At 37.1% G+C, this 25,782-nt stretch overlaps 1 protein-coding gene across 7 annotated transcripts in view; it reads right to left on the bottom strand.

The window, feature by feature from the left end:
* Nucleotides 1-25,782, bottom strand: part of rapgef2b (Rap guanine nucleotide exchange factor 2b) — an 86,149-nt gene that overhangs the window by 55,422 nt on the left and 4,945 nt on the right. For all 7 annotated transcript variants that reach the window (XM_056769119.1, XM_056769112.1, XM_056769117.1 and 4 more), the window contains exons 2-3: nt 7,750-7,820; nt 6,016-6,072 (exon numbers count right to left, since the gene is read on the bottom strand). In XM_056769119.1, coding sequence (XP_056625097.1) covers nt 6,016-6,072; nt 7,750-7,820 — 128 coding nt within the window. The remainder of the gene's footprint in view (nt 1-6,015; nt 6,073-7,749; nt 7,821-25,782) is intronic.

Here is a 25,782-nt window from a genome sequence, read left to right as displayed (position 1 = left end):
AACCGCGAGCAGACAAAAACGAAACTCTCAATTATTAATCAGCAGAACGCGGAGGGAGAAGGAGAGCGAGGAGAGATAGAGAGACAGCGAGGGTGAGGATGTTCTGCACCATCAACGCTGTGGCGCTGACGGAACTGGGTCATAGACTCTCTCTTCCAGCGCTCATCAAATGCTCATCAAACCCGCAGCAACACCATCAAGCCCCTCAGGAAGAATTGGAGAGCAAGGAATGAGAACACCAAGAGAAGCGGGGTTGTCCACCAAAAACAATCTTCTTCTGAACTTTTTGATTCCAGGTTAAAATACACAATTTAACACAGTAAATATTATAATATTGTCATCATCGCATATATTAAGGTCTAGTTTTTCCTACAGACATATAGCATGTTATTGTAATTTCTGCCAAAATTGCATAGTAACCACACAGTTATGATCATTTTAACCCTTAGAAAAATGAACCAGGGTTTACTATGATAAAGATGCAGTAACCATTCTTTTTCAAAATTATTACCATTTGTCAATACAAATACTATCAACTAAACTATTGTTATAGTGGCAGACAAAAGCCTATTTGTGGTTTCTATAGTTTTACTAAATGAAATAAAAGTTGAATATAATGAAACTATAGTAACTTTCTACTGTTAAAAGTTTATTAAATTTAGCGGCATCTAGTGGTGAGGCCGTGAAATGCAACCAACGACTCCCTTCACCCCTCGACTCCCGTCTTTCAAAGCACTACTGTAAAAACAACATGGAGAATTCGATGAAAAGGGACCCGTGGTGTTAAGGGATGTAACGATTCACCGTGAGCCGGTTGAGATATTATTTGAATCTCAATACATATTTTGAACAGCAGGGGCCACTGTTTTTCCTGCAAACTTGGAAAATGTGGATATGCTGATATTTAAATGTAAAAAAATCCAAAGCACAGATAAAGTTTAAGTTTGTTTATTTTGAAGAGATTTTTATTTTATTTTTTTATTTAGATTAGATTTGGAATTAGTTTTCTTTCACAAAGAAACGTGCAGCATTTAAGAAATAATAAAAGGGCAGTTATTAGTTCCTAATTTGTCTCAACTAATTTTGTAAAAATAAATTGTGAATGAATTGAAACCGTGAGATCAGTATCGTGAATCGCATCGCATTGTGAGCCGAGTGAATCATTACATCCCTAGCAGAGTACGTAGAAACAGCTCATTCTATAGTAATTAAACATGACGCTTCGTTATACACCTCTGAAGACAGTTAAGCATACTTTATTACTTATCAGTCAGTAGATGACACACTGTGCCTTAAACTTAAACTCATAAGGGAATCAAACTACAGCAATTCATAATAAATTGACAGAAAGATTCTGAAAGTGTAATGCACTGTTTGCATAAGACCCATATTAATTTACCATAAATAATATCGATAATGATACCATGAAACCGTAAAATGCTGAACCCACGGTACATTTTTTGTTATAATGTTACTGTGTTTTCACAAACGCAATTACTGTGCAATACTAATAAACTATGGCCCTGTTCCAAAACCAAGAGAGTTGCCTACGTAGGCATTCTAGGCACGCTGCAGGTGCAAAAGCTGTTCCAAAACTTCTAAATTACTGCATTTGGCTGCTTTCTTAGACAGCACATATTCCTTGCAAAGAATGGAAATCTCATAATGCAAAACAAGCTCAGAGGAAAAAACACATCCATCCGAGATGACAGCCAAAGCATCATGAATCCATAGTAAAAAGTATTGACCAAAAAAGTTCAATTTTCAATTAAAGATGACAACGTGAGCCAATTTCTGAGTGTTATAATCTGTTTTTTACCACAATGATGCATTTGTTTGATTTGCTAGGCAATGTTTGTGTTGAAGTGTCTACATTTCTCATTTGAGCCGTGTGTTTTTACCCCGCAGCGACTAGGGCTGATGGAAGTCCCAGCAGGAATACAGATAGACCGATCAGGGGAAACTTCTATACTTGGATAAAACCCCTCTGTTGGGCGTGTGTGTGTGCAATAGACCAGGATACAGAATGATGGATCACCATCGTCACTATAGAGCGCTAATGCATGTGTGCACAATCACAAACATGTATCACTCACTCGTGCACAGCACTCACACAGGCTTTTATGTGAACGCCGCCTGTAGTCGACAGATATTCTTGCACACATGAAGAGCTTTTAGAGGGGTTTGTTTCCATCAAGGTCTTCCAGTAAAAGCTGACAGCAGCCATAGCCGTGTGACAGAAAAGATGAACTCAAAGTCATTTTATTAGAAGTCTCACTGTGACTGTACGATTTGACAAAAATACACACAGACTTTAAGCATCAGTAACAGTCAGCGACATTAAAGGTGTTGTCTCAAACATGTTTTATTTAATGAATTAATAATAATACATAGACTAAATATAGAATAAAACATCTGACTTTTATTCAAATCTTATTTAATTCAAGTCCAACAACTGAAGTTACGCAATTTAATAACAAGTATGCTGTCAAATGAAAGATTCTTAGATTCACAGAATAAGACAGAGTTACTTGTTTATGAAACAAACTTTATCCAAATCTGCAGGTCAGATATCTTGTTTCCACATACAAATGCATTTGGGAACATTCTTAAAGGGACAGCTCACTCAAAATAAAAGTTCTGTAATCATTTACTCTCAAGTTGTTTCAAATCTGTAAAAATTTGGTCTGATGAACACAGAGAAAAATGTTTTGTAAAAAAGCTTGTAACCAAACAGTTCTTGGCCACCATCGACTACCATAATAGGAAAATTACAATTCAAAACAAATTCTTCAAAATATCTTCTTTTGTGTTCAACAGAACAAACTACTATGGTAGTCATTGGTGGCCAAGAACTGTTTGGCTGCAAGCCAAATAAGTAATTTATACCGATTTGAAACAATTTAAGAGTAAGAAAATAAAGATGTAACTTTTCCTTGGAAACGTTCCTTTAAAGATGTTTTTTCTCCACTAAGGTCTCAGATGCTACTGTATATTGGTATTTTGCATATATTATATACAGTACATCACCCCCCAGTCTCTAGACGAATACAGTATGTATTCATTTATGATAAAAAACCTACTTTAATTAAACAAAGATGAAAGTCTGGTGTAAAAACATGTGCATGTAATTAGCACAAATAGGCTAAAAAAACTCCCTCGACAAAACTCCCTCGAGCTCTTGAACTTCCTCAACAACCATATACGCTGCTCAAATACTAGTTACAAGAAGCACATACCGAATGTATCACAGCAACAATATTAAAACTTTTATATAAATCATTCAAGAATCCCCAACATAATACCATTGTAGTTCCAACCCTCTAAAAAATGTCTATGAAAAACATAGGGAACGGTCTTTTTCCGTATCGCTTCAGACGCCATCAGGTTTGTCTATGTGACACAAGCGGTTCACAGGCTGTTGTGGTGGGAGGCTTTCTCCTGAGGGAAATCAGCAGCAGAACACAGAAGTCTAAAGATTATTATTAGTGCCGAGGTTGAAAGCGGTGAGCTGTCTTATAAAAACAGTGGATGGAGTCGCTGAGGAACAGCATCAGGGCTGGTGTAGCGGCACAAGTGCAGTGTTAAAACTTAAATAGTCTTCCGTTGGGAGTTTGGAGACTGTGGATAAATACAACCACATAAAATCAACAACTGACTCACACAAACAAATCCTTACTTACAGACCTAAAATATAACCGTTTGGCTACTAGTTCAAACAGACAAATGTGCATCATTAGCATTGAAGATTTAGAAACAGTTTTGGTGTCATCTCTTCCCTGTGGCCAATGAGTAGCAGGGTGCCAGACGATGTCCGACTCCTGCTGTTTCCACACACACAGGCACATCCATCAGTTTAGCTGACTGTAGGGTATACCCTTGCCACAGCCAATCAGACAGCTTTGATGTTGAAGAGGTAATGTGCATTTGTTTAGCCAAATTGTTGTCAAAAAGCACATACACACAGAATAATAGTCAAATTATAAAATTTTGTTCCACATTATAAAATAATCATGAATTTATTAAAATGATGAAATAACACAAAGAGAACTACAGGAATTATGTTGTAACTAAAAAATAATTAGCTAGAATTATCAAGCTGCTTCTTGAGGTCTCACCCTGAGATGCTTTTTAAACAATATTAAAGGAGTTTTTTTCTGATCTCTTAATTATTTCAAGTAATCTATTTCCAAAACGTTAAACGCATTTTATACAATACAATTACATACATAAATGATTTTTTATCAAATAAAATGTTAGCTTTATTAAAAAAAATATGTTTGCAAAATTGTATTTTTGTCTACTAAACTAATTTCATAAATTTAAGCTTACACCTTTAAATAAAAAAATTTCACTCAAGTGTTTCAAAAACTTTTGACCGGTATTGTACAACATAAATAAAAACACGTTTTTCAGTTAAGAGCTGCACCAATAAGGCTTGAACATTAAAGTGGTCATTTAAAAATGTTATCATAAAATAACATTTTCCCTGTCATTATAAGTATTTTAGGTAAAGCTGAAATTAATATATTCGCCTATCTATCGCCATCTCTGTGTGAAACATAAAACTGCAGGTAAAATTTTTGACATGGGTTGAAGTCAAAAGAGTTCATAATAACCTTAAATTCATAAAAATTCATAAAATCAATATTATAAGCTGACTGGTGTGCATCAGGTTAAAACAACAAGAAGGTCTTTCTAGGTAGTTGACAAATATACCATACATGCAATTGTATATTATGAATAGGGCTCAGGCTGTCAAATGATTAATCGCTTCCAGAATAAAAGTTTGTTTACATAATATATGTCTGTGTAATGTGCATATTAATTGTGTAGCCTATTAACATAAACTTTTATTCTGGATGTGATAAATCGCAATTAATCGTTTGACAGTCTTAATTATTCACAAGATAAATGTTTCATCATTATTATTTTTTCAACATTTTTGCTGTCACACCATAGGAAACATTTACATTTTTCAACTACCCATAAATTAATCTAGATATACTGGCTTCTTTTTTTATGTATATTTTATTAAGAGTTTTCACTTTTATTCCGACCCTTTAAATAAAAAAAATGCAGCTTTGCTAAAGGTCTTTACACACACCTTTTTTATTATTTGGTTCTCGTTTGTACGGTGTCTCTGAATTGTTAAAAAGGCCACTCAAAATGCTTGACGGATGCGAAAAACGCAGAAAATCGAACCCAGTCCGAATATTTTATGATGGACAAAAATATCGGAGGCAGTGTGTAAATGTGATCGACACAACATGAGGTTGTATTTATTTTTTAACGTGCGGAAATTTCGGACGCAAATTTTTTCCTCAATGTGAAAGGGGCTTAAGACTTTAATGTGAACATCCTCTTCTTATCCTGAAATGAGTGATGACGGCTAATTGCGCATATGAGATGTGGGTTTATCAAGACACTTAGCAAATATTCCTCACACAGTGAAAGTGACCTAATTCAGCCGCTGTAATTAACAGCTCATAGCATCAACTATCCACCCTAACATAGACACGATAGACGCTATCAGCGACAATGAGCGAATGAGATGTTCTCCTTATTGACAGCGCTATGACCCGAGGAGGGAGATGCGCACACTTTGTCTTCCTCCAGGAGAAAAGAAAAATGGAGTGTGAAATTGAGTGGGAGTGTCTGGGTGAACTCAGGGGAATATATACCCGTTTGAGGGTGCGTGTATGTGGCACAAAGTCCACAGGATGAAAAAGCATTGGGTGCTAGAAACAGGGCAGCACTTTGTCAACACCGCCTTTAAACACAGATAAAAGGATACAAGAGGGGACTTTAAAAACACATACAGCATGATCTCCAGATGAAAGGAAATCTAAAGTGGGTCAGTGGGTCTTAGATGTTGTAGATCAATAGCTGTGTATTACTCACCATTCCTGTATTCACTGACATTTTACGCTACTAGAATTCTCATTTATAAAATTAAAGTTTTTGCTTGAGAAAATATTTTATCACATTGCTGAAAGTATAGTTTTTACTCACTAATAGAGAACTTCATTGGCTTCATGTCTCTCGTAGCGGACCGTTTCACACATTATTCTGTAAAAAAAATACAGAGAAAGAGAAAACACTGTGTTAACATATCCAAAGTTATTACAGTACATGGCTCCAAAAACACTGCAGTTATGAAATACCACCCGGTTCATATTGTGAAACCCAAAAAACACATTTACAAATCAAATGGGAAAATGGATTTCAAGAACAAATGCCTTGCGGGTACAGAAGTGGGTTGTATTGCATTTATAACAATAAAGACTGTGTGTCGTTGAGAATACTGCCTGGATAAAGCAAAGCTCTGTAGTTTGTCCTAGTTTGATGTTGGTTTACACTAGAAACTGCTGCTTAAGCAAACTTGGACGTACGGCCACAGAAGAAAACATTCTTCAAAAGACATTCCTCAGCAATGTTGAGGGGTAAAAGGTTATCCAGCTTTGCTGAAGGTTTCTGAGGACCACTAAAGGGGTGTGGAGGGGCTCAGGCAGGGTTTAGAATGTTCTAGGACTCAATATCATGTAACAAAGTGTTTAGGCTCATTTATATACTCACATGTGTATAGTCCGTTTTATCGGACACGGGCGCGACTCACCCCCAGTTAACATCCGGTTTGTGTTTGGCTAGGGTCTATTAATAACGATTTATTTAATTTATGTTATAATTAATTAATATTATTATTTTACTGTATAACAATTGTATTAAATAAACGATGTGTTGAATTTAGTTGTATCATCATTTTATTTAATAAAAAATTTGTTGAATTGGTCCTGTAGTTCATTCGCATTTAAACAAACCGTATGGTACACTGACATCTATAGGTTGAGCTTGGTATCGCAGTCCAAATTCAAAATATTGGAGAGACAAGTTAAGCCATGTAAAGATTCTTCTTACTTTTGATTGTTTCAGAAATAATCTACACGCACTCTATTTTTTGTGAATGTGTACCGGAAGTTCATTTGGGGTCACAAAAGTGCGAATGCACAGTAACGTTTCTTTATATTGTTAAGATAAAAACCATTTCTATACAGGACTGGGAACCACAAAAGTGTTTTTGCACAATTTAAACGAACACATAATAATTTGTCATAATAATTATTTTCGAGCATTGCAAGAAAGGCAATGTTTGGTCTGTATTGGTCATGATTTGGGGAATTACAACATTTAAAAGCTAAAACCAAATTTATATATATATTTAACTAAGGCTAATACATTTTAATAATATTCAACAGCTATATGTAAAACTTAAGTGATTGTCATTTATAATGTGTTTCAATTCTGTATGACTTCTTCTGCAGAAGACAAAACTAAGAAGTTATTTTAAATACGCTTGTAACCAAACAAAATTGGCCCCCATTGACTTTCAATGTATGAACATAAAACCACTGAGACATTTCTCTAAATATCTTCTTTTGTATTCCACAGAAGAAAGATTCATGGATAGGTTTTGAATGACATGAAGGTGAATAAATCATGACAGAATTTTTATTTTGGGGTAAATTGTCCTTTTAAATCCAAAGGTTCAAATAGCTCTATTGATACAGGATACTGGTCCAGAGATCTACTGCTGACGCTGATATACCGCTCAAACATTCACTCTCGCTATTTGCACATCTGTCTATCACTGTCCTCACATTACATCACCCATCACATGGTTGTTTTAAAAAATTTGTATGCATTTTTGCATTTATCCATCCATTTATCAAATGCTTCCCACAGTTTTACCTCAGCTGGTGTTCCCGAAGATTCGACAGCGCCTCCATTCCATGCAGGTAGGAATATACGATCTCCAAATCCTGCAGGTGATAAAAAGAAAAGATCAAAGTCTATTCATCTTGAATACCGAACACCCTGCTCAAAATATCACAAAGTATGAGAATAAATCATAAAGGAGAAAAAATAATACCGTGGAACACAGAATTGCAAAAAAAAGTAAAATATATTTAAATACATGCCTCCCCTACCAAAGTATGTGGTTGGATTTTATGACACAAGCTTTTGATATTAATACATTTCTGGCGGTGTTATTATCCGCTCGATGCAAATTGAAGTCTCCAAACAGGTCCTTTCAGCAAAGACAGAACGCTTGAGCTATAAGTGGTTCTTCAGACAGACAGGCCATAGTGGATCTATGTAGTCGAGGACACAACACCACACTGTTCCCTTCTGCAAGCACAGGATCACTGACGCCAGAACTGGGCCGCCTTTGTGCTCACAAAGGCATGCTGGGATATCAAAGAAAACAAAAGAGGTTCTATGCTTGGACACTGATTCGCTTGATTATAAACTGAGAGACCCTGTTTGATAAGACACACATAAGACAAATGCAAACATACCGATCGCTAAACATTTGCCTTCTGATACAGCACAAATGACCCCCCAGCCCCTCTTAAAAAGACTGTCATATTGCTTCAATAAAAGCGCTATTTAATAGAATAATAAAAACTGGACTATACAGAAAGTCGGGTGGTATGTATGACCATTAAATATAAATGCATATGGCAGGTGTTTACTCAAAATAACAACAAAACAGCAAAATGCAGTTTTCTAGGCCTAATATTTGTAGAAGGACACAAACTGACCCTTGCATGAAGGTTACAGGGGACAAGGTTACACTGAATATATGACATTGGAAACCAATGGTGAGCTCCACATTTTGCACTGTCAAAGGAATCAAGGATTCAGATTTGTTAGCCTATTGTTTGTCGCCCCCTAGTGTTAAAGATAGCATACTGCAGGACGTTGTGGGTTAAATTAAGAACAGAAGTTTTTATTAAATTTTTGGAAAGTGTTGAGAACTAAAAATGTGTGAAAATAATGTTTAGCCATAAAAATACAACAAAGAATAGAATATTCTTTGCATGAAATACTGATAAAAGTTTTTTTGTAGGTTTGTATGCTGCTAACCCAAAGTACTGTGTTCAATGTTTTTGGCACAAACACATTTTTTAAACATTTTTATGCATTATGCATTATGCATTGTGCGATTTAAATTTGGAATACAGGCAGTGACCACCACTTGTGCAAGCTAACACAAACAAGTGCAGATCTGGATTTACTCATAATGCCATTTATCCTGATGCAAAGTGATGCTATGATGCGTTTGCATTGGTGTTTTTGCATCGCTGTGCGTGTTCTTCATGGTTGAGCTAACCGTAGCTAACTGTAGCTAACAAAAAAGCCACTGGCTGGGATGTTTGGAGTCTGCACACTTCCACCACTAGATGTCAGAGCGGTGAAGGATTTCATTGATTCAGGTCCAGGACTTTTTAGAGTCAAACACTGCACCTCTGCTGGCTGGAATGAAGCTTTACCAGAACACTGTGGCTTTCTTTTCTTTCCCCCCTCCAATATTAAATTCAACATGGAAAGAATGTGCAAAACCCCATTTCTTCATCCCCAGTGTCCCCACGAGATTTCAATCCTTTATTCTTTTTCTCTATGCTGGAATTCAGTATGCAACAGCTACCATTGCATGTACTAGAATTAATGACATTTTTTAAGAGTCTTACTAATGTGTTATATATTTTCATATTTGTATAAAAAAATGTTGTATGCTGTTCAAGTACTTAAATGTTTCATGTAAAGCTGGAACAATGCAGTGTGAAAATCATTCAGATAGAAATACTATTTTTATTGAATTTGAATAGAAATTTTCAAATTAAACTGTTCTTCCATGTAACAATGCACATTTCTGTAAATGCAATTTTCGTCCATCACCATCTTAATGTAAAAAAAACTCTTACTGTAATGCACTGTGAAGCATAATTCACACAAAGTACCATGCATCCGACCATAACCATCAGCGCTGAGATGAAACCACAGACTGATGCTTTTTGTGAGAACATCTATTTCAAGACATTACAACCAATAACCTGGATGATGGGTCTGAATCATACACATCATAGAGTGGGCCTGTTTACAATGCATTGTTTACACAGGATTCAAAACGACAATCTTACAAATCTGTGAAGACTCACAGACAACCAACACTCATTATTTCCAACAATTTACAAAAGGCTACCCTCTCACTTTTTCTTTGCGTTGTAATTTTTTTTGTTTGTGACAAAAGGAACACTGTGTTTTGTGATTGGTCATGCACAATATGTAAACCCCAGTGCACTAAACCCAGTGATTATGAAACTCTGATGGGAGTCAGTGGGTGCCGTGGTAACAATCTGTGAGGCAAACTTGACTGAGAGCAGGTACTGTGCGTATGGTACAGTAGTTAAAACGAAACCGGCGAGTTATGCAAACAATAGTAGCTGTTTAACTGCGACCCTGACCTAAGTAAAAGTCAATGATCACATCACAAGACTCTACAAAATAGTCTATCTTGTATGTTCTGTACACATCATAAAGGAAGCTCAGCCATAATTACATGAAATATGAGCACATGTACTTTAAACATCTTTGATAGAAAAGAGAGATGACACTACCGGTTTAAAGTTTAGGGCCATTTGCTTATCCCTTGATATAATTTAGACATTTTAGAATTCCACTAAACTTATCAAAACAACTTTGAAATAATTTGTGGCTAACATAATAATTAAAATGTATAATATTTATTTAATAAAATACAATACAATATTTAAATAAAAATAAAAATTAATAGTAATATAAAAATATAAATACATTTGAATTGTTATAATTGTTAAGTTAAAGTAGCCACCAGAATTTGTAAATATGTACTCTTTTGACCAGCTTCTTGGTGTATCATTTCAGATGATATTGAAGGTATTGCCATCTGTGCTGGGGTCTTATTTATCGGCTATTAGAGGTATTTTTAGCTGAATAAAATTTCATTTTTATAATAAAACGGAAACAAATGAATACATTTGAATACTTTTGTGTTAAAACATTTAAGCACACTCCTTCAGATTAATATTTATTAAGATCATAAGGAACATTTCATTGAAGTGCAAAAGAGGATTAGGTCCACGTAAAAAATAAAAAATAAGATTAATTTTAAAGTTGTAATATTTTGAGATAAAAGTAAAAAATATGAGAAAGAAGTTCTTTACAAGTTATAGCCGTAATATTTAAGGAACAAATGTTCAAATTATGAACAAGTCATGCACTGAAAAAACAGATCTGCAAAACAGACAAACAAATGTAATACATGCTTTATTAATAAAATAATAAAACTTTGCACTGGGAAGAAGAACCCCGAACGCAAAAAGGCAAGTTTCATATTAAGCACTTTACCTAAGTAAACAATAAACAAGACGCTCAACATGGTTTAACACATTTAGACATTAAAGGTCCAAATTCAAGATATTTCATCAATAAGTGAATAAGTGAAGCAAAATAGTATAGTTTCCTTTTGTACATTAATTCCAAACAAGTGTTAAAGTTCAACGTACAGTACATGTTACTCTAATGTATTAGCATATCTCCATAAATAAAACATAAATTAACTTATCTGAAAGCCTAAATTCTTCTCGGTTTGCCTGTTTTGCCTACTTAAAAAGCCTGTGTACCAACATTGTGAATGCAGCCCAGTACGGTGCATCTTGAGTTGGTCAAGAGCCTCTTCACATTCCGCTCTGAGCATCACTGTAACCACGGCAACCAACACTGAGTATCAACATGATCAGTGGCTATAATTTCCTTCCATAACAATAAACTGCTTCAATCAGCTGTCCAGCAGGTGCCGTGTCTGAAAATCTCCAGTCCGATGAGACCAATCATAGCACTTGAATTGTCACGCTGACATAAAACTGAGCGTCTGCTGTGCATCGGCACACTTCCATCATAAACTCTGGACGCCAGGTCCGAGGAGAGGAGGGATCCAGATGGACATCATCAGCATCTTATTAATGCAACGTTCTTAATGTGCTGTATAATGTTTAGAAATAGGGATGCTTAAATAGACTGCTGTTTGACTTCATGGTCTACGAACACACTGAAGTCAACAACATAAGACCTTTAAAGCCACTTTACAACAGCGCATCTTTTTTTGTACAGAACAACTGCTGCAGTTTGAAAACATTTGAAATGCAACATTTATATTTTTTTCCAATAGTTTTCTAAGGACATAAGCATTACAAAAATTCACAAAGAATCTAACAAAACGTCTGCATACTTTTTGTAGCAACTCTTCATGTTACTCCTTCAATGTGTTAAACGGTTTAAACCCCTCACAAGGTTCTGCACACATCCTACATGTTTGTTTAATTCCCCCATAAATGAGAAACCACGCATGAATGTGATCCTAAAAAAACACGCAAAATGCACGAAATAACGCAACAGCTTCCAAAGCAGAACCATGCCTGATCCATATCTTAAAGGGATAACCAGAAGGCCTGCGTTTCATCACAAGTTTCCACGTAATGCTCCATAATGCGACATGACAAGATGCAACAAATGAGATTTGAAAATAGACATTCGGGCAGCAAAATTATCACTTCGGCATTAACACGTTGCTATTTTGTAATCACCTCTGTAAGTGCTTCTTTAGGAACGTCTGCCCCTTTCATCGGTTGTAAAGTGTTTAACAATCACTCCACCAATGCATATACAACACATGGTGGCTGATCCACACTGAGCACAAGTGTTGATCTTTTTCTGTCACGGTCTGATATGAGGAGACAGGGGCTCACGGGTCATGGATCGCATGACAGGTGTGCAGCTTGGTGCCGTGGGGAATGATTGGGGATCCCAGGATGATGGGCACATGATAACGTGTGAGGGTCTGTCTGAAAAAAGCAAATTACTTTTAGCACTGCTCATCGAAAATTTATCATAAAAGATGCAATGAAGTGCATGACCCAAGATTAAAGGCAGTTACATTGGACGCATGGCGCTGGCCCCAAGTTAACTTCTGGTCTGGGTTTGGTTATAACAACACTTTTATTTCATATTTTAATTTATATTGATATTTTATTGTATACTGCATTACTTGTATTAAATTAGTTTAAAACTACTCAACAGTTATTGATTCTTTGCAAGGTCAAGCGGAAGTTGAAGTGATACGTCACCCAAAAATGAAAACAAATTTAGGGAAAGTACTTTAGGGAAGTAGGGAAAATAAATGGTATGGGAGTCAATGGGGTATGAGATCTGACATTCTTCCAAATATCTTCCTGTCTGTTCAGCAGAACTAAGAACTGTATACAGGTTTGGAACAATCTGAGGGTGCGTAAATTATCACAGAATTTTCATTTTGGGGTAACTGATCAAATGCTGTGTTAGTAATGCCGTTGAGATGAGACTGGAAGGAGGGGGAGCAATCGAAAATGACACCAAGATTTTAAACAGTAACTGATGGAGTGTGAAGAGTACCAGAGATGTTTCAGGCACACTCAGAAGGAATTTTGGAAGTGAGGGGGTAGCAATAAAAATGATCTGTCTTGTCCATATTGAGTGCTTTTATTTCATCCACACAGTCAGAGATTTTGTCAATTTGGTGTTCAAAAGATGACCTAAAAGTTGTATAGATCTGAATGTCGTCAGCATAAATAAGATAGCTAAGGCCATGGTGATGTAAAATCTTGCCCAGTGGTAATACAAACATATATGAAAAATAGTAAATATAATATGAAAAAATATAAAAAATATAATAAAAATATGCTGGGACAGGTTTTAGTCTCTGACATCCCTGGAGAGAACAAGCCGTTTTGGAGAATGAACAGATGGATAGTAAAAATAAAAGAACGCATTTTTTTGCAAAATGTGTTTTATGTATTTTCTAAAAAAATCTGTTCTTGTCCTTGCACATCTTTCTGTCATGTTGCTATGGTGTTGTGGGTGGTTGCCAAACCTTTGAAATGTGGTTGCTATGGTGTTCTGAGTGGTTTTTAGCATGTGCTAGATGGATATTTACCGTCTCAAGTCAAAAGTCACCTCCCAAGTCTATTTAATATTCAAGTGTCTCTTCTATCTGGCTCGTGTCCTAAAGTCTTCATCCATTTCCTCACATTCCGAAAATCGCATGCCTGCCTAAAAAAGCAGTAGCATTAATCACTTCTTTACTAAGCTAGAAGCTTTTGGATTGTATCATGCAAGATGGTAAAGAAGAGAATGAAAGGTATTGGGGGAATAAGATCAGGGTATGACACAAGCTGGATTCAAACCTGCATGCTTCACAGCACACTATCTCCCTTATGCATCCTGAGGTTATCTGTACAAGAGAGCCTTTTATATTCAAATTAATTGCACAAATGTATGTGAAAGCATAACATAAAACATAAAATGATGCAAATGTTGTAATGCAAGTGTTTTACCACAACAATAATACTGAAAGTGTATAGTTGCAAACTGCATAAATCAAACTGCAACGTAGTTTAAAAAACCCACAACAGCAAGGGAGGCAAACACATCCAGCACAAAGTTGCTTGCACATTTTAATTAGCCCCAAGTGATTTGTCAGCGAGACAGCCGAAGTGACCCATGAGGTCAAGCATGGCCCTCTAAAACGGGTGCTGCTACTGCGGTTTGTTAGCACAAACGTCTTAAGAAACATGGCAACATTTCCTGCCCTGTCTCGAACACTGAAATCATTGGCAAAAAAAAAAAAACTACAAAGACTATGATCACAGGACAATTTAGCCACGTCTTGAGATTTACAATTGGGCAGTTACGCAAACGTGAGGTTTTCAAACTGCAGCGTTAAGCCGGGTCAGCTGTATGACAAACCCAAAGGCACGTGCCATCCTACAGATCACTGGCTGCAGACTTTATGAGCTTGTGTCTTTGTGTTTCCCGTGCCAACTGTGCAGGAGCGTGTTTATTCTCACCGCGCTGTCCTTGAGCCCCTTATTGACAGTGCGGCCCTTAAGGATATTTTTATCCATAGAACAGCACATGGCACCAGGTGGACTCTTTGCTAATGAAAACAAGGTCACCGGCATTAGTGACTGAATATACATTGACAGACTGTACAGTCAACTGTATTGAATGCAGTTTTGGCACAATGTGATCTAGATTCCAACTTGCATCCAACTTTAAAACAATATGATGGGATACCTCGCAAATTTAATATGATATTTCTGAAAGTAAAATTTAAAGCTGCAGGTAAAAAATCTGTATTGAGCAAGTACATCAAAAATGAGAGTTGAAAACACTGAAACAACTGATAAAGCTTGAAAATATAAATATGTATTATTTAAACTATAATAAAGTACATCAAGTGTCCTTCAATTTTCAGTATCAATCAGAGATGGCGATAGAGAGGCAGTTGTGAATATAAACATTAGAATGTGTTTTTTGATTTCGCCATTAAGTTTCCTTAAGATATGTCACGTTTGATTTCTCTGGACCCTCAAGTATATAAACATTAAATATTTTGTGATTTTTAAGGTCCTACTTCGGTTTATGGAGTGTCCAACTACAAGTTTACGTACATACACAATGGAAAAACTTTCATTTTCTAATAATAGTCAGTTATTGTTACCTTACTTCTTGACTTACTCTCAAATGATATTCATCTGTCTAATCCCCTACTTTATGTCAGGCCAACTCTGATCTGATTGGTCAGATGGTCTAGACTGCCGTGATTGGTCTACCACACGGAGTGTCGCAAATGGAACGTAGGCGGCCATTACACGGAGTGACGCAAATCTTACCTAGAACTGAAATTAGAACGACAGACAGACAGTACGACAGTTTGCGTAATTCAGAGTTGTTATTCGTTCACTTTGAGCTTTATGACTTGGTAGACTGCTTATATTCACAAACAGCAACATTACACACTGCATGAAATGTAATTTTAAGGACATTGTAATAGTTACTCTTCGATATAAATTTTGATAACATCTCAAAAGTAAACTAAGTAGAAACCAACGAATGATTCATCTTGATTCATTCCCTTAAAACAGATTTAATTGTTTTTAGCCATTATGTCCAGGGGCAAACAAATTTAAGCATCAACAAATCCCCGAAAGCTTGAGCCGGCCCACATCCAAGACTTTCATTGATCCAGTGACATTTAATATTTCCTCAGTACAGTCCCCAGTGTGCATAACTAGGGATGCACCGATCCGATACTCTGGATCGGAATTGGGGCCGATCCGGGTCTTTTTTGCTGGATCGGGTATCGGACTGACGGGTTCTCTTCAGTCCGATCCGTTGCGATACCCGTGGATGTTACTCTAAAGCTTCATAAAGGACTAACTATCAGGAAATTACCATAAACATTGTCATGCACTGTTTTCGATGTCATGTATTTCGATAGCTTTATGCGAGGAATAAACCAATATAGCATAATTAAAAAACTCTGACCTCCGCTGGTGCGGTCATCTGTCAATCTCAATCCAGCATGCGCGTGTCCGGGAACAGTCAGGACGTTACTCGTTCCAAAGTTTTCAATATACTTCATAATCACTAGATAATAGACTTTGGTTTTGTTTAAAATGCATTTTGCCGGAGACTGTACTCTCTGAGTGTAACGTTATTAGATTCAAGCACTGGAAGCAGTCTATGTTATGCGTCATTCATACATAACTTTTAACTTTAGGATGGATTCAATGTTCTATGATTTAAAGACATAACATATCTCTTCTCTTTGTGTTATAACTGTTTTGAACTTGGGAAGCAAAGATCCCCGCGACAACAGGATCATCTCAATCCGGGATGCGCGTGAGTGAAGCGGGTGCATTAAGCGCATCATTCTGCGTTCAATGCGCATGACTTTAAATAACGTAGAAGCGAATGTATTAAGCGCATCATTTTGTGTCCAGGATGTGCATGAGCGAGTTTGGAGAATTTTATACTGTGATAGTTTTGTGTAATAAACAGAGATTTATTTGTTAAACATTTTGTAAGTATCTGTGCTTTATGAGACCACATTTTTGTTTTGTATATATTTTTAAGTTTAATACAGCACTTAATTACATTTAAAAAAAATCATACTTTTAAGTAAAAATACTTAAGTAAAGGAAAATGGTAGATTTTAATTGACTCATGGATATAAAGTAAAAAAACAAACATTTATTTATGGACTGTAGTGGAATAAGTATGATGTGCTTCATACTGTGGGAAAGCATTTTTTGTCCAAAGTACTCTGATAAAGTACAGATATATTAAAATGTACTTGAAAGTAAACATGCTTAACTATCCACCTCTGGCAATAAAAGTTAAAATATGCAAGTCTACTTTGATCATGAAAAACAGTGCTAGTATCGGATCAGAATCGGAATCGGCCGATATGCAGAATTCAGATATCGAAATCGGATCGGAAAGGAAAAAGTAGTATCGGTGCATCCCTATGCATAACCGATGCTAAACAGCTTAGACTGTCATTGTAATAACCCAATGTGAGCGCGAGCAGCATTACAAGTCCAACGCAGCTTGACTGAGGAGAAAAGCTCCGACCATGTGGACGCGCTTAACATCAAGCCTATAAACAACAGCTCTAATCCTGTAAGTACACAAGCACAGTGGACTCACGAAAAACAGGCGCTTTTGACGGCACTTGCCTGACATACACTCTTCATAAATTACATTAACTTTATTGTTTTTTGGCCAAACCATAACCAAAGGTCTCCTACATTTCGTACATTGTTCCACCAGTACTTTTTGTTCTACAATGTATTTTCTCTACAGCTGCTGTGCAACAATGCAAAACTGTTAAGCGCTATAGAAATGAATTTGAATCTAATTTGAATAACCTGTGTTTACAGTATCACCACACCAAACAGACCAAGAACCACACCTCTTACGCAGCTAAATTACTGTAAACCTGGCAACTTAAAGTTCTTGTGAACCGGAAGTTGCGATCGTGTTTACTTCCTTATTCTAAAGCATTTCCAAGTGAAACGTAATTTTAATTGAAGATTATGAGGGCACATGAGTTTTAAAAAGAGAAGGGCCCATTTCTACATTCTATTTACAATAAACGCTTCAATATTTCGAATAAAGTTAGAATATTTATTTTAAATTTCACTGGGACTTTAAGGAGTAATTGGGAGTTAAAACAAACAAAAACAAAAATGTTTTCCACATTGTAGCCAACCTCACCAGTTCAGGTTACCCATAATCCCACACTTTGGGCATGCGGCTGCACACCACACCAGTCTTGTGTTTGTATCGGCATTCGCAGGAAGTCTCTTGTCAGTCTATTTAAAAGTAAAGCAGCAGGGAGAGCCGGCGACAGCAAATTTCCCTGCAGCGCTGTGCAGCATTTGTGATTAAACTGCAGGTGCTTGTGCAGCAGCCTGCAGGAATTTATTCTGACAGTCGAGCAGCTGCGCACACTGGCGCCTCACATGCTGAAACCTAACCGGGTTTCACGTGTCCTCTTACATGAGAGAGCTGATCCTCAACCAGGTGTAAAGAGTGAAACTGCTAGATCTGAAGAAATAAATCATAGTTTTACTACAGCAACCACAGTTACAACCATAAATGTATCGGTTTTACTAAAGGATTCCTAACCATGACATTTGTTAGAGAACTATGAACTGGCCTTTACTATAGTAAGACCATGTTTATTTTTCATAAAGGATGACAGATTTCTCTTGCACTAAAGCCTTATGAAAGTGAGAAGTTTTATAGTATTTTCGGTAGATTGATTACTATTTTAAAGATAAGACTGCATTAGCATCATCCTTTGCAAATCATATCGTTTGCAATTGGCCAATTAGAAGACAACAACAGGAAGTGATGACCCGGCAGATGATTGTGGGTCTCAGTTCTGCTCTGACACCTCCTGCTGTCGAGTCAACACCTTTCACGCGCCGATAGTGCAGCGTTTGCGACTGGAGCTGGCGGTCCTGCCAGCGGCTGCATTATTCATGCAGCAAATAAATGTGAATAATTAACAGCGATGGTCCAGTCTGCTGCTGTCAAGAGTCAGAGCGCATCTGAGATAAAGAGCCGAAGCAAACCTATTTAAAAACATTTCTGTGCCATATATATTTTTTGCACAGTTTAAGCCGCCCAAATTATTTCCTGTCCTCCTACGATTTGTTCAACTGTTTGAGTTTCTTTACTTTCAATTTATTGTACTTAACTCATTCGCCGCCAGCCTCTTTAAAAAAGTTGCCAGCCTTCGCCAGCGTTTTTTTACATTTTCACCCAACTTTAATGGCTCTTAATGGAACTTTAATTTTCTGTAAAGAATATATGGACAAACAATATGTCAAATGAAAGAACAGAGTCTCAGCTTTTAAACAAAAGAAACCGTATTCTTCCATCTTCATTTGTTCGTCTTTTATCACTCCGTAGATTTGGGTAGGTTTCTTCAAAAATGCATCATTTTGATTAAACAGCTGAGATAATTAACGTTTTTTGTCAAAGATTCCGCCCAGATTACACTCAGAACAATCATTAAAAACCGCTAAAACCTATACGTTCTAGGTTCTGGGATTCTTTTTCCCAGTGTGTAATAGGGCCACCTGCTGTACAACAGTACAAACACTGATTGCCGTAAAAACTCGTCTTTGGCGGGGAAGCGTTTTTTTTAATGACGAGATAACTCGTCAATGGCGGTGAAAGAGTTAATAAAGTATTTAATTCACTAGGTTATCAGAAATGGGCGTTACATGGTAACCCATGGTTTTCCTATAGTAACCACACATTTACTACGGTCCAACCATAGTTAAACTATGATCATGCAATTACAGTAATAAATCTTCTAAAAAACATGGTTTATACAATTTTACTATAGTAAAACCATGGTAAGCAAAATCTAGGGTATATACAACATTTCAGGCATTTACTGCGATAAAGGCTGTTACTGCGATATCAGACATCTCATAAAATGCAAAGATTTTGGTCATAATGTCCACGTATAACTTTCACAAAAGTGGTAGAAGGCCATCAAATTAAAAACATCGCAAAAATAAACAGCAGACAGTGTCTCATTAACAGGCGCGGCATCTGCGAACATCACAGTCATCACACAGCACAACACACGCGTTAAATAATGCAGAACAACCAGAGAAGATCAGGATCAGATCCTTCAGTGCCAGAAGAGCAGAAGGGAAGATGGCGCGCTGTTAAAACAAGACTTCCTGCAGCATGCTTTCCTTTGAACAAGCTGCCATCATTATTATGTCGGTGTTTCTAAAAGTGAAAGATGAAGAGAATAACTCAAAGGATATTTTAACAAGTGCTGTGCGATAAGAGCAGAAACTAGCGAGTTAAAAAACAAAGTTGGGGTATAGCAACTGAAAAGTTTCCGTACAATATGTAGAATTAACTACACATTACCTACTATAGAAAATAAACATAAATAGCTTTATCCTATTCAATTTAACAGAAGCAGGCAGATTTACACCTGGTATTTACATCGTTCCTCGGCCCCCGCTTGCATTCGGTGCTCTCCGCTTGTGATGAGATTACCAGAGACAAATGTAAAAAATGTGGGTTTTATGCCTATCATCTGGTGTAAAGAAACTCTAACAGAATGTGAAATCTTCCTAATGGTCTAATACCATTAAAACCACACTGACAAATAGTCAATACACTCTTTAAAAGATGCCTCTAGACAACAACACTTAACCACATCACAGCTCTGTGTCTGGGATTGAAGTTTTTGTTAATACAATATGACTGTTGTGTTACATGACAGTGCATGATGATCATCTTGAGAAGATGAGATCATTTTTTACCTAAAAAAGTGGGAAATTACTTGAGCAGTTCATCACTGACTTACTTTCAAGTCAAACCTTTATACCTTTATATGGTTATTTAAACCTTATATCTTTACAAAGACAAATAAAGATGTTAAGACAAACATCTGAAACATTTCCATATAACAAGCATGGAAGATGATCACTGATTTGGGGAAAAAAAAGTCTCCATCTGTCTTGTTTGTAAAAGCTCTCACACGTGGTTCCGACAGCTTGTGTTTGAGGGAATAATCAAATAAAATGTTCAAATAAAAAATTACTTAACTCATTTTATGTTGAGTTCAACAACGTCTGCTAGAATCTACATGATCTTAAATGTCACGGTGGCAAATGAGTCCGGCTGTGATAACACCAAACATAGACTCTATCCAGCTATTTAAATCTAAGCTAAAGGTCTATCTGTGGTCCTGTGCCTTTAACATCTAGTTATTTGTCTTTTTTTTTTTTGAGTTTTGTTGACTGTGGAAAGCACTGTGGTCAACTTTTGTTGTGTTTATGTGTGCTATATAAATAAAAAAACTGAAACTGAAACTGAAACAGAGCCCGACTTCATAATGAAAAAAAGAAACCACCAAACTGGTCCTGCAGACGTCATCATCACAGTGTTCCTCTGACACATAACTTCATCAACAAATAGCAGATGGGCTAACTGGATAAAAAAACACTCAAGTTATGGAAGGGCATGCTGTTCTTTCTCTCCCCCGACTATTAAATGAAGAACAACAGATGCTGATGTAGGCAAAACAGCACTGTTCCGCGGCCCTGGATGTGCTACATCATCAAAACTACATCAGGGACAGTCGAGTCTCAGTTAAAAGCCAAGGGCTATGTCCAAATCCCAACTCCACGCTAATCCTGTTTTCAGCCCAGCTATTTTCCTCTCCGCTCCCGCGAACTCTCAAAACCCGTCTGTACAGCTATTGGCCGGCGTTTAGGCGAGTGACAATAGCGGATCAATTGAAGTCTCTCTCTGTATTCTATTCCCCCATTCTGGTCCACTCAGTTGCTAGGAGACTCAGAGACAAAGCGCTCCTTTCGGAGCATTCAGAGTATTTGGCTGCATATTTTAGGCCTGTGGGGTACATAGTCCTCCTCTGAAGACAATGCGATGCATAGAATTTGAATTGGTGGAGAAAGCAAGGAAGAGCAAACCCTGAGTAGGTCCCGAAAAACAGAAGTGTATAAGATATACACATTCGTTCATACGGTGGGAAACGTTAGATACATACAGAACATGTACACTGTCCGAAAAAAGTATAAAAGCTGTCACGCGGGGGTAGCCTACTGTTTGGAAAAAGTATACCTTTGCGCTTGTCATTTCTTTTAAAGGTGCAACGTGTGATATAAAGGACTATCTATTGACAGAAATCCACTATATAATGTACATATTGATGTCTTTAGAGAGCTTTATGTTTTTATTACCCTAGAATGAGGGTATTTACATATACCGCAGGTCCCCTTACATGGAATTTGCCATGTAGTTTTTACCGTAGCCCTAAACGGACAAACTGCTCTACTGAGCGCATTTTGTAAATATGTTATCTCCTTCGGCAAAGAAGCAAAAACGTAACAAAATCTTAGTGCTGTTATAGCCGAAGTGCTGTAAGAGGGAGGGGGAGTGGTGGAGTGAGCCGTTGGTTGCAGTTTGCAACCTCACTGCTAGATGTCGCTATATTTCAAACACTGGACCTTTAACTAACTAATGTGAAAAGTGCTGTGTTGAAACAAGCAGATTTGCTAAAACAGATCAGACTCCTCAGCATTAAAGCGGCAATCTGTAACTGCTTGGGTCAACACAAACAAATGAGTTCAAACTATAGTTCAAATTTGTCTTATTTTTCCCCCTTTTTGCCACGGTAAGCTTATAGTAATGATTTATATCTGAGCTGTTGGGTAAGATTTTGTCAGCCTACAACAATTGACCCAGTAAAAATGTGATTAACTGAGATTGCAATATAGGGGAAAAAATACTTATTGACGACCACTTCAAGGCAATCTTGCTCAAATGAATGCATCAGAATCAACACAAAGCTTTGTTTAATTCTAACAACATTTTTCAATGTTTAGATTGTTACCACTTTACTCAATTGTTCGTCTGATTGGCCGGCTCAGAGTTTCCTTCTGGTTTACAAGAGGTCATTGTGTGACACTATCCTGGAAGCTCACAGTGAAGGCATCTGAAGAACAGATTATGCTATTTTAGTCTGCATCCTCAGGATGTTGCCCCACAATTCAATTAAAAAAGCTCCACAGAAACTCACATCAGGAATAGTATAGAAACAGATCCGATACGTTTCGTATTTTCATTAGATCATCCAATCGCTACAGTATATTTAAGAGGATCAGCTCACCCATTATTTGGGCCTTTCACTTTCATATCCTTTCCAAATCCACATGACTTTCTTTCTTTTGTACCACAAACACAAGAGCTGTGAAAGATGCTTTCACTCTGCTTTTCCACATTCAGTATGAACGGGAGCTGTCAAGCTACGAAAAGAATGAGAGTTGACTTCTGTCACCTTCTGTTGTGCGGGAAAGAAGAGATTCAGCAAACTGCTAACCTTAAAGAAATCGTCATACGATTTAACAACATGATAGCGAGTAAACAACAACAAAGTTTATATGTTAGTCTAAACCAAACCCTTTAAAGCCCCATCTTGACCTGAATTTCTTTGTTATATTATATTTTTTCGTCAAACATTTGTTCCTTTGAGTACTCACGACTGACTTAACCAAGTCCCTGGAGTGAGGCATAAATAAGTATGACTCCATTAATAATGTTACGGTCTCGTATATTGTCACACTCACTAAACCGGCCTAATTTTCATGCTTTCTATTGAACAAGCCTTAGCGGAGTAAGTAACTACTCAACATGACAGAATAATTACGCTGACGTTGATTAGTTGTGACAAGCGATAGCCGATTTCAACAGGGGTCTACTGTACTGAGGCCGCCCTCGTTCAATGACACAAAGCTTAAGGGGCCCGTACGAGGATAAATGACCGGCCTTTTCCCTTTTACCACAATCAAACGTCGCTCTTATTAGCATAATGCTAAACTAAAGCTGACGCACATTATAACAGCTTTCCATTAGACATCACTGGTGATTATGCGAATGCACAATATGCTTTGGACACAATGGAGCAGTGTGTGAGGCGTACACATTCACAGCCTGGTCTGGACACCCACGTATCAGGAGCGCAGAGGCGATGACCAGGTGTAGGAGCTGATAATCAGATGTGTAACATAATCCTGTAATGTGAAGTAACATCAATTTTAAACAAGCAGCTGCTTTCAAAAAATCTTTATTTCCGAATCATATGACATAAAGCCTCACATTTAGGGATTTATCACATGATTGGGAAAAGATGTGCTTCGCAGGCCGATAAAAAAGAATGACTATGAATTGATCGCATTGGACCCTTCAACTTTATGGATAATTGTGATCTGCAGTTGTGAAGTATATCTGGCTCCCAATAGCAGAGGTCTGTTATCATGGGGCAACATAAAGGCTTTCCTGTTTCTAACCTAGTTGAAACCTTCTACAGTACCGATCAAACACAAATGGTCCAGTGAAGACGGGCTTAAGCTAATTGGTTTTATTAGACACAGGGGATTAGGACTAGAATAGTCACACAATAGTGCCTAGTGTGACAGGGCAAAGCTTAACAAACAAGACCTGAGACCACAAATATAACAATAAAGAAACAACTAGAGTAAAGAAAAAAGGTGGACGAAAGATTTCATCTAAGGATGAGGCTGAGATCCTCCACTGAGTCATCCACCTGTCTTTGCATTTTAAGACTGATTTGTAGGAAAGATGAAGCAGACATATAGGGAATATCAGTCCTTGCCGAGTCTTATGGTTTTGAACGCTCATTTTAAAGCTCTATTCTTCAGTTGAACACAAAAGAAGATATTTAAGAATGTAGGAAAGCAAACAGTTCTGGGGCACTTTTGACTACCATTGTAATTTTTCCTACTATGGTACTCAACAGTGGCCAAGAAATGTTTGGTCACAAGCATTCTTCCAAATATCTATCTCTGTGTTCATCAAAGAAATGTATACAGATCTTTAACAACTCGAGGGTAAGTAAATGATGACATTTTTTTTGGGGGGGTGAACTGTCCCTTTAAATGACTAAATTCAAAGGTCAACACTTTGACGGCAAAGCTGAAACTCCTTTGCCACAAACTCTGCTTTCAACATCCGTGAGGTGAAGAAGAGTAAGCATCGCATCAACTGATAGAGACCGACGTGAGTTAGGATGAGGTGTAATCTCACTGATTTAAGAAATGAACCTGGGATGAGTAGCTGCAAGGGGACTCCACGCAGAGGTTCAGCCCAGTTCAACAACAAAGCTCCTCTATCGGTGTGAAACTAAAGTCAAACTGTCATGGATTCCACTCAGAATTAGATTAGTTTGGATTAGAAAGCATCACAGCTGTGCCATTGTTAGTGGTGAACACATGAAACAACATAAGATTTTCCATGGACTTCCATTTTGGACAAAAAAAAAGACATTGAGACATTTCTCAAAATACCTCTTTTTGTGTTTCACAGAAGAAATAGTCAGATACACATTTCAAACGACATGAGAGTAAATAAAATATGACTTTGTGTTCTTAAATAGGGATTTATAAGGAAGCAACTTGTGGACAGCAAAGTAGCTATCTCACTAGGTTTTAGATCACAGAAAAATCTCACTTATTCATGCCGGGCAGTCAGCCAGGGCATCACCTGGCTTAAATCCTCGCCATCATAAAACCACTGCTGAAACTCATAAACAGGTCCAAGGAGCCATAAAGAGCGAAGGGAATATGACCTCATCACTAGTGCTTTCTGTCTGGCCATGTGCCATTGTTCATGATAGAGGAGAAATACAATACTGGGCTCATGTATCTGATCTGCTCCTCCGCATAGCCAAGTGCACTGGACACATGCAGTGTGGAAAAGCACAATGAATTACATCAACACTATAGGTTACCTATTACAACAGCTTAAAATCTTATAGATGAATCATAGGGATGTAACAATATTACCTTATATATAAATTGACAAACTGTAGTATACTTAAATATAGTAAGGTTCAAAACACTATATTATTTAGAGTTCACTGCAGTTTACCATAGGCCTAGTAAATACTATATCATACAAACAGTATCTTTTTGTGGACAAATA

This window comes from Triplophysa dalaica, chromosome 16 (genome assembly GCF_015846415.1).
Source record: "Triplophysa dalaica isolate WHDGS20190420 chromosome 16, ASM1584641v1, whole genome shotgun sequence".
Classification (NCBI taxonomy): domain Eukaryota; kingdom Metazoa; phylum Chordata; class Actinopteri; order Cypriniformes; family Nemacheilidae; genus Triplophysa; species Triplophysa dalaica.
This window is presented reverse-complemented; position numbering and strand designations above follow the sequence as displayed.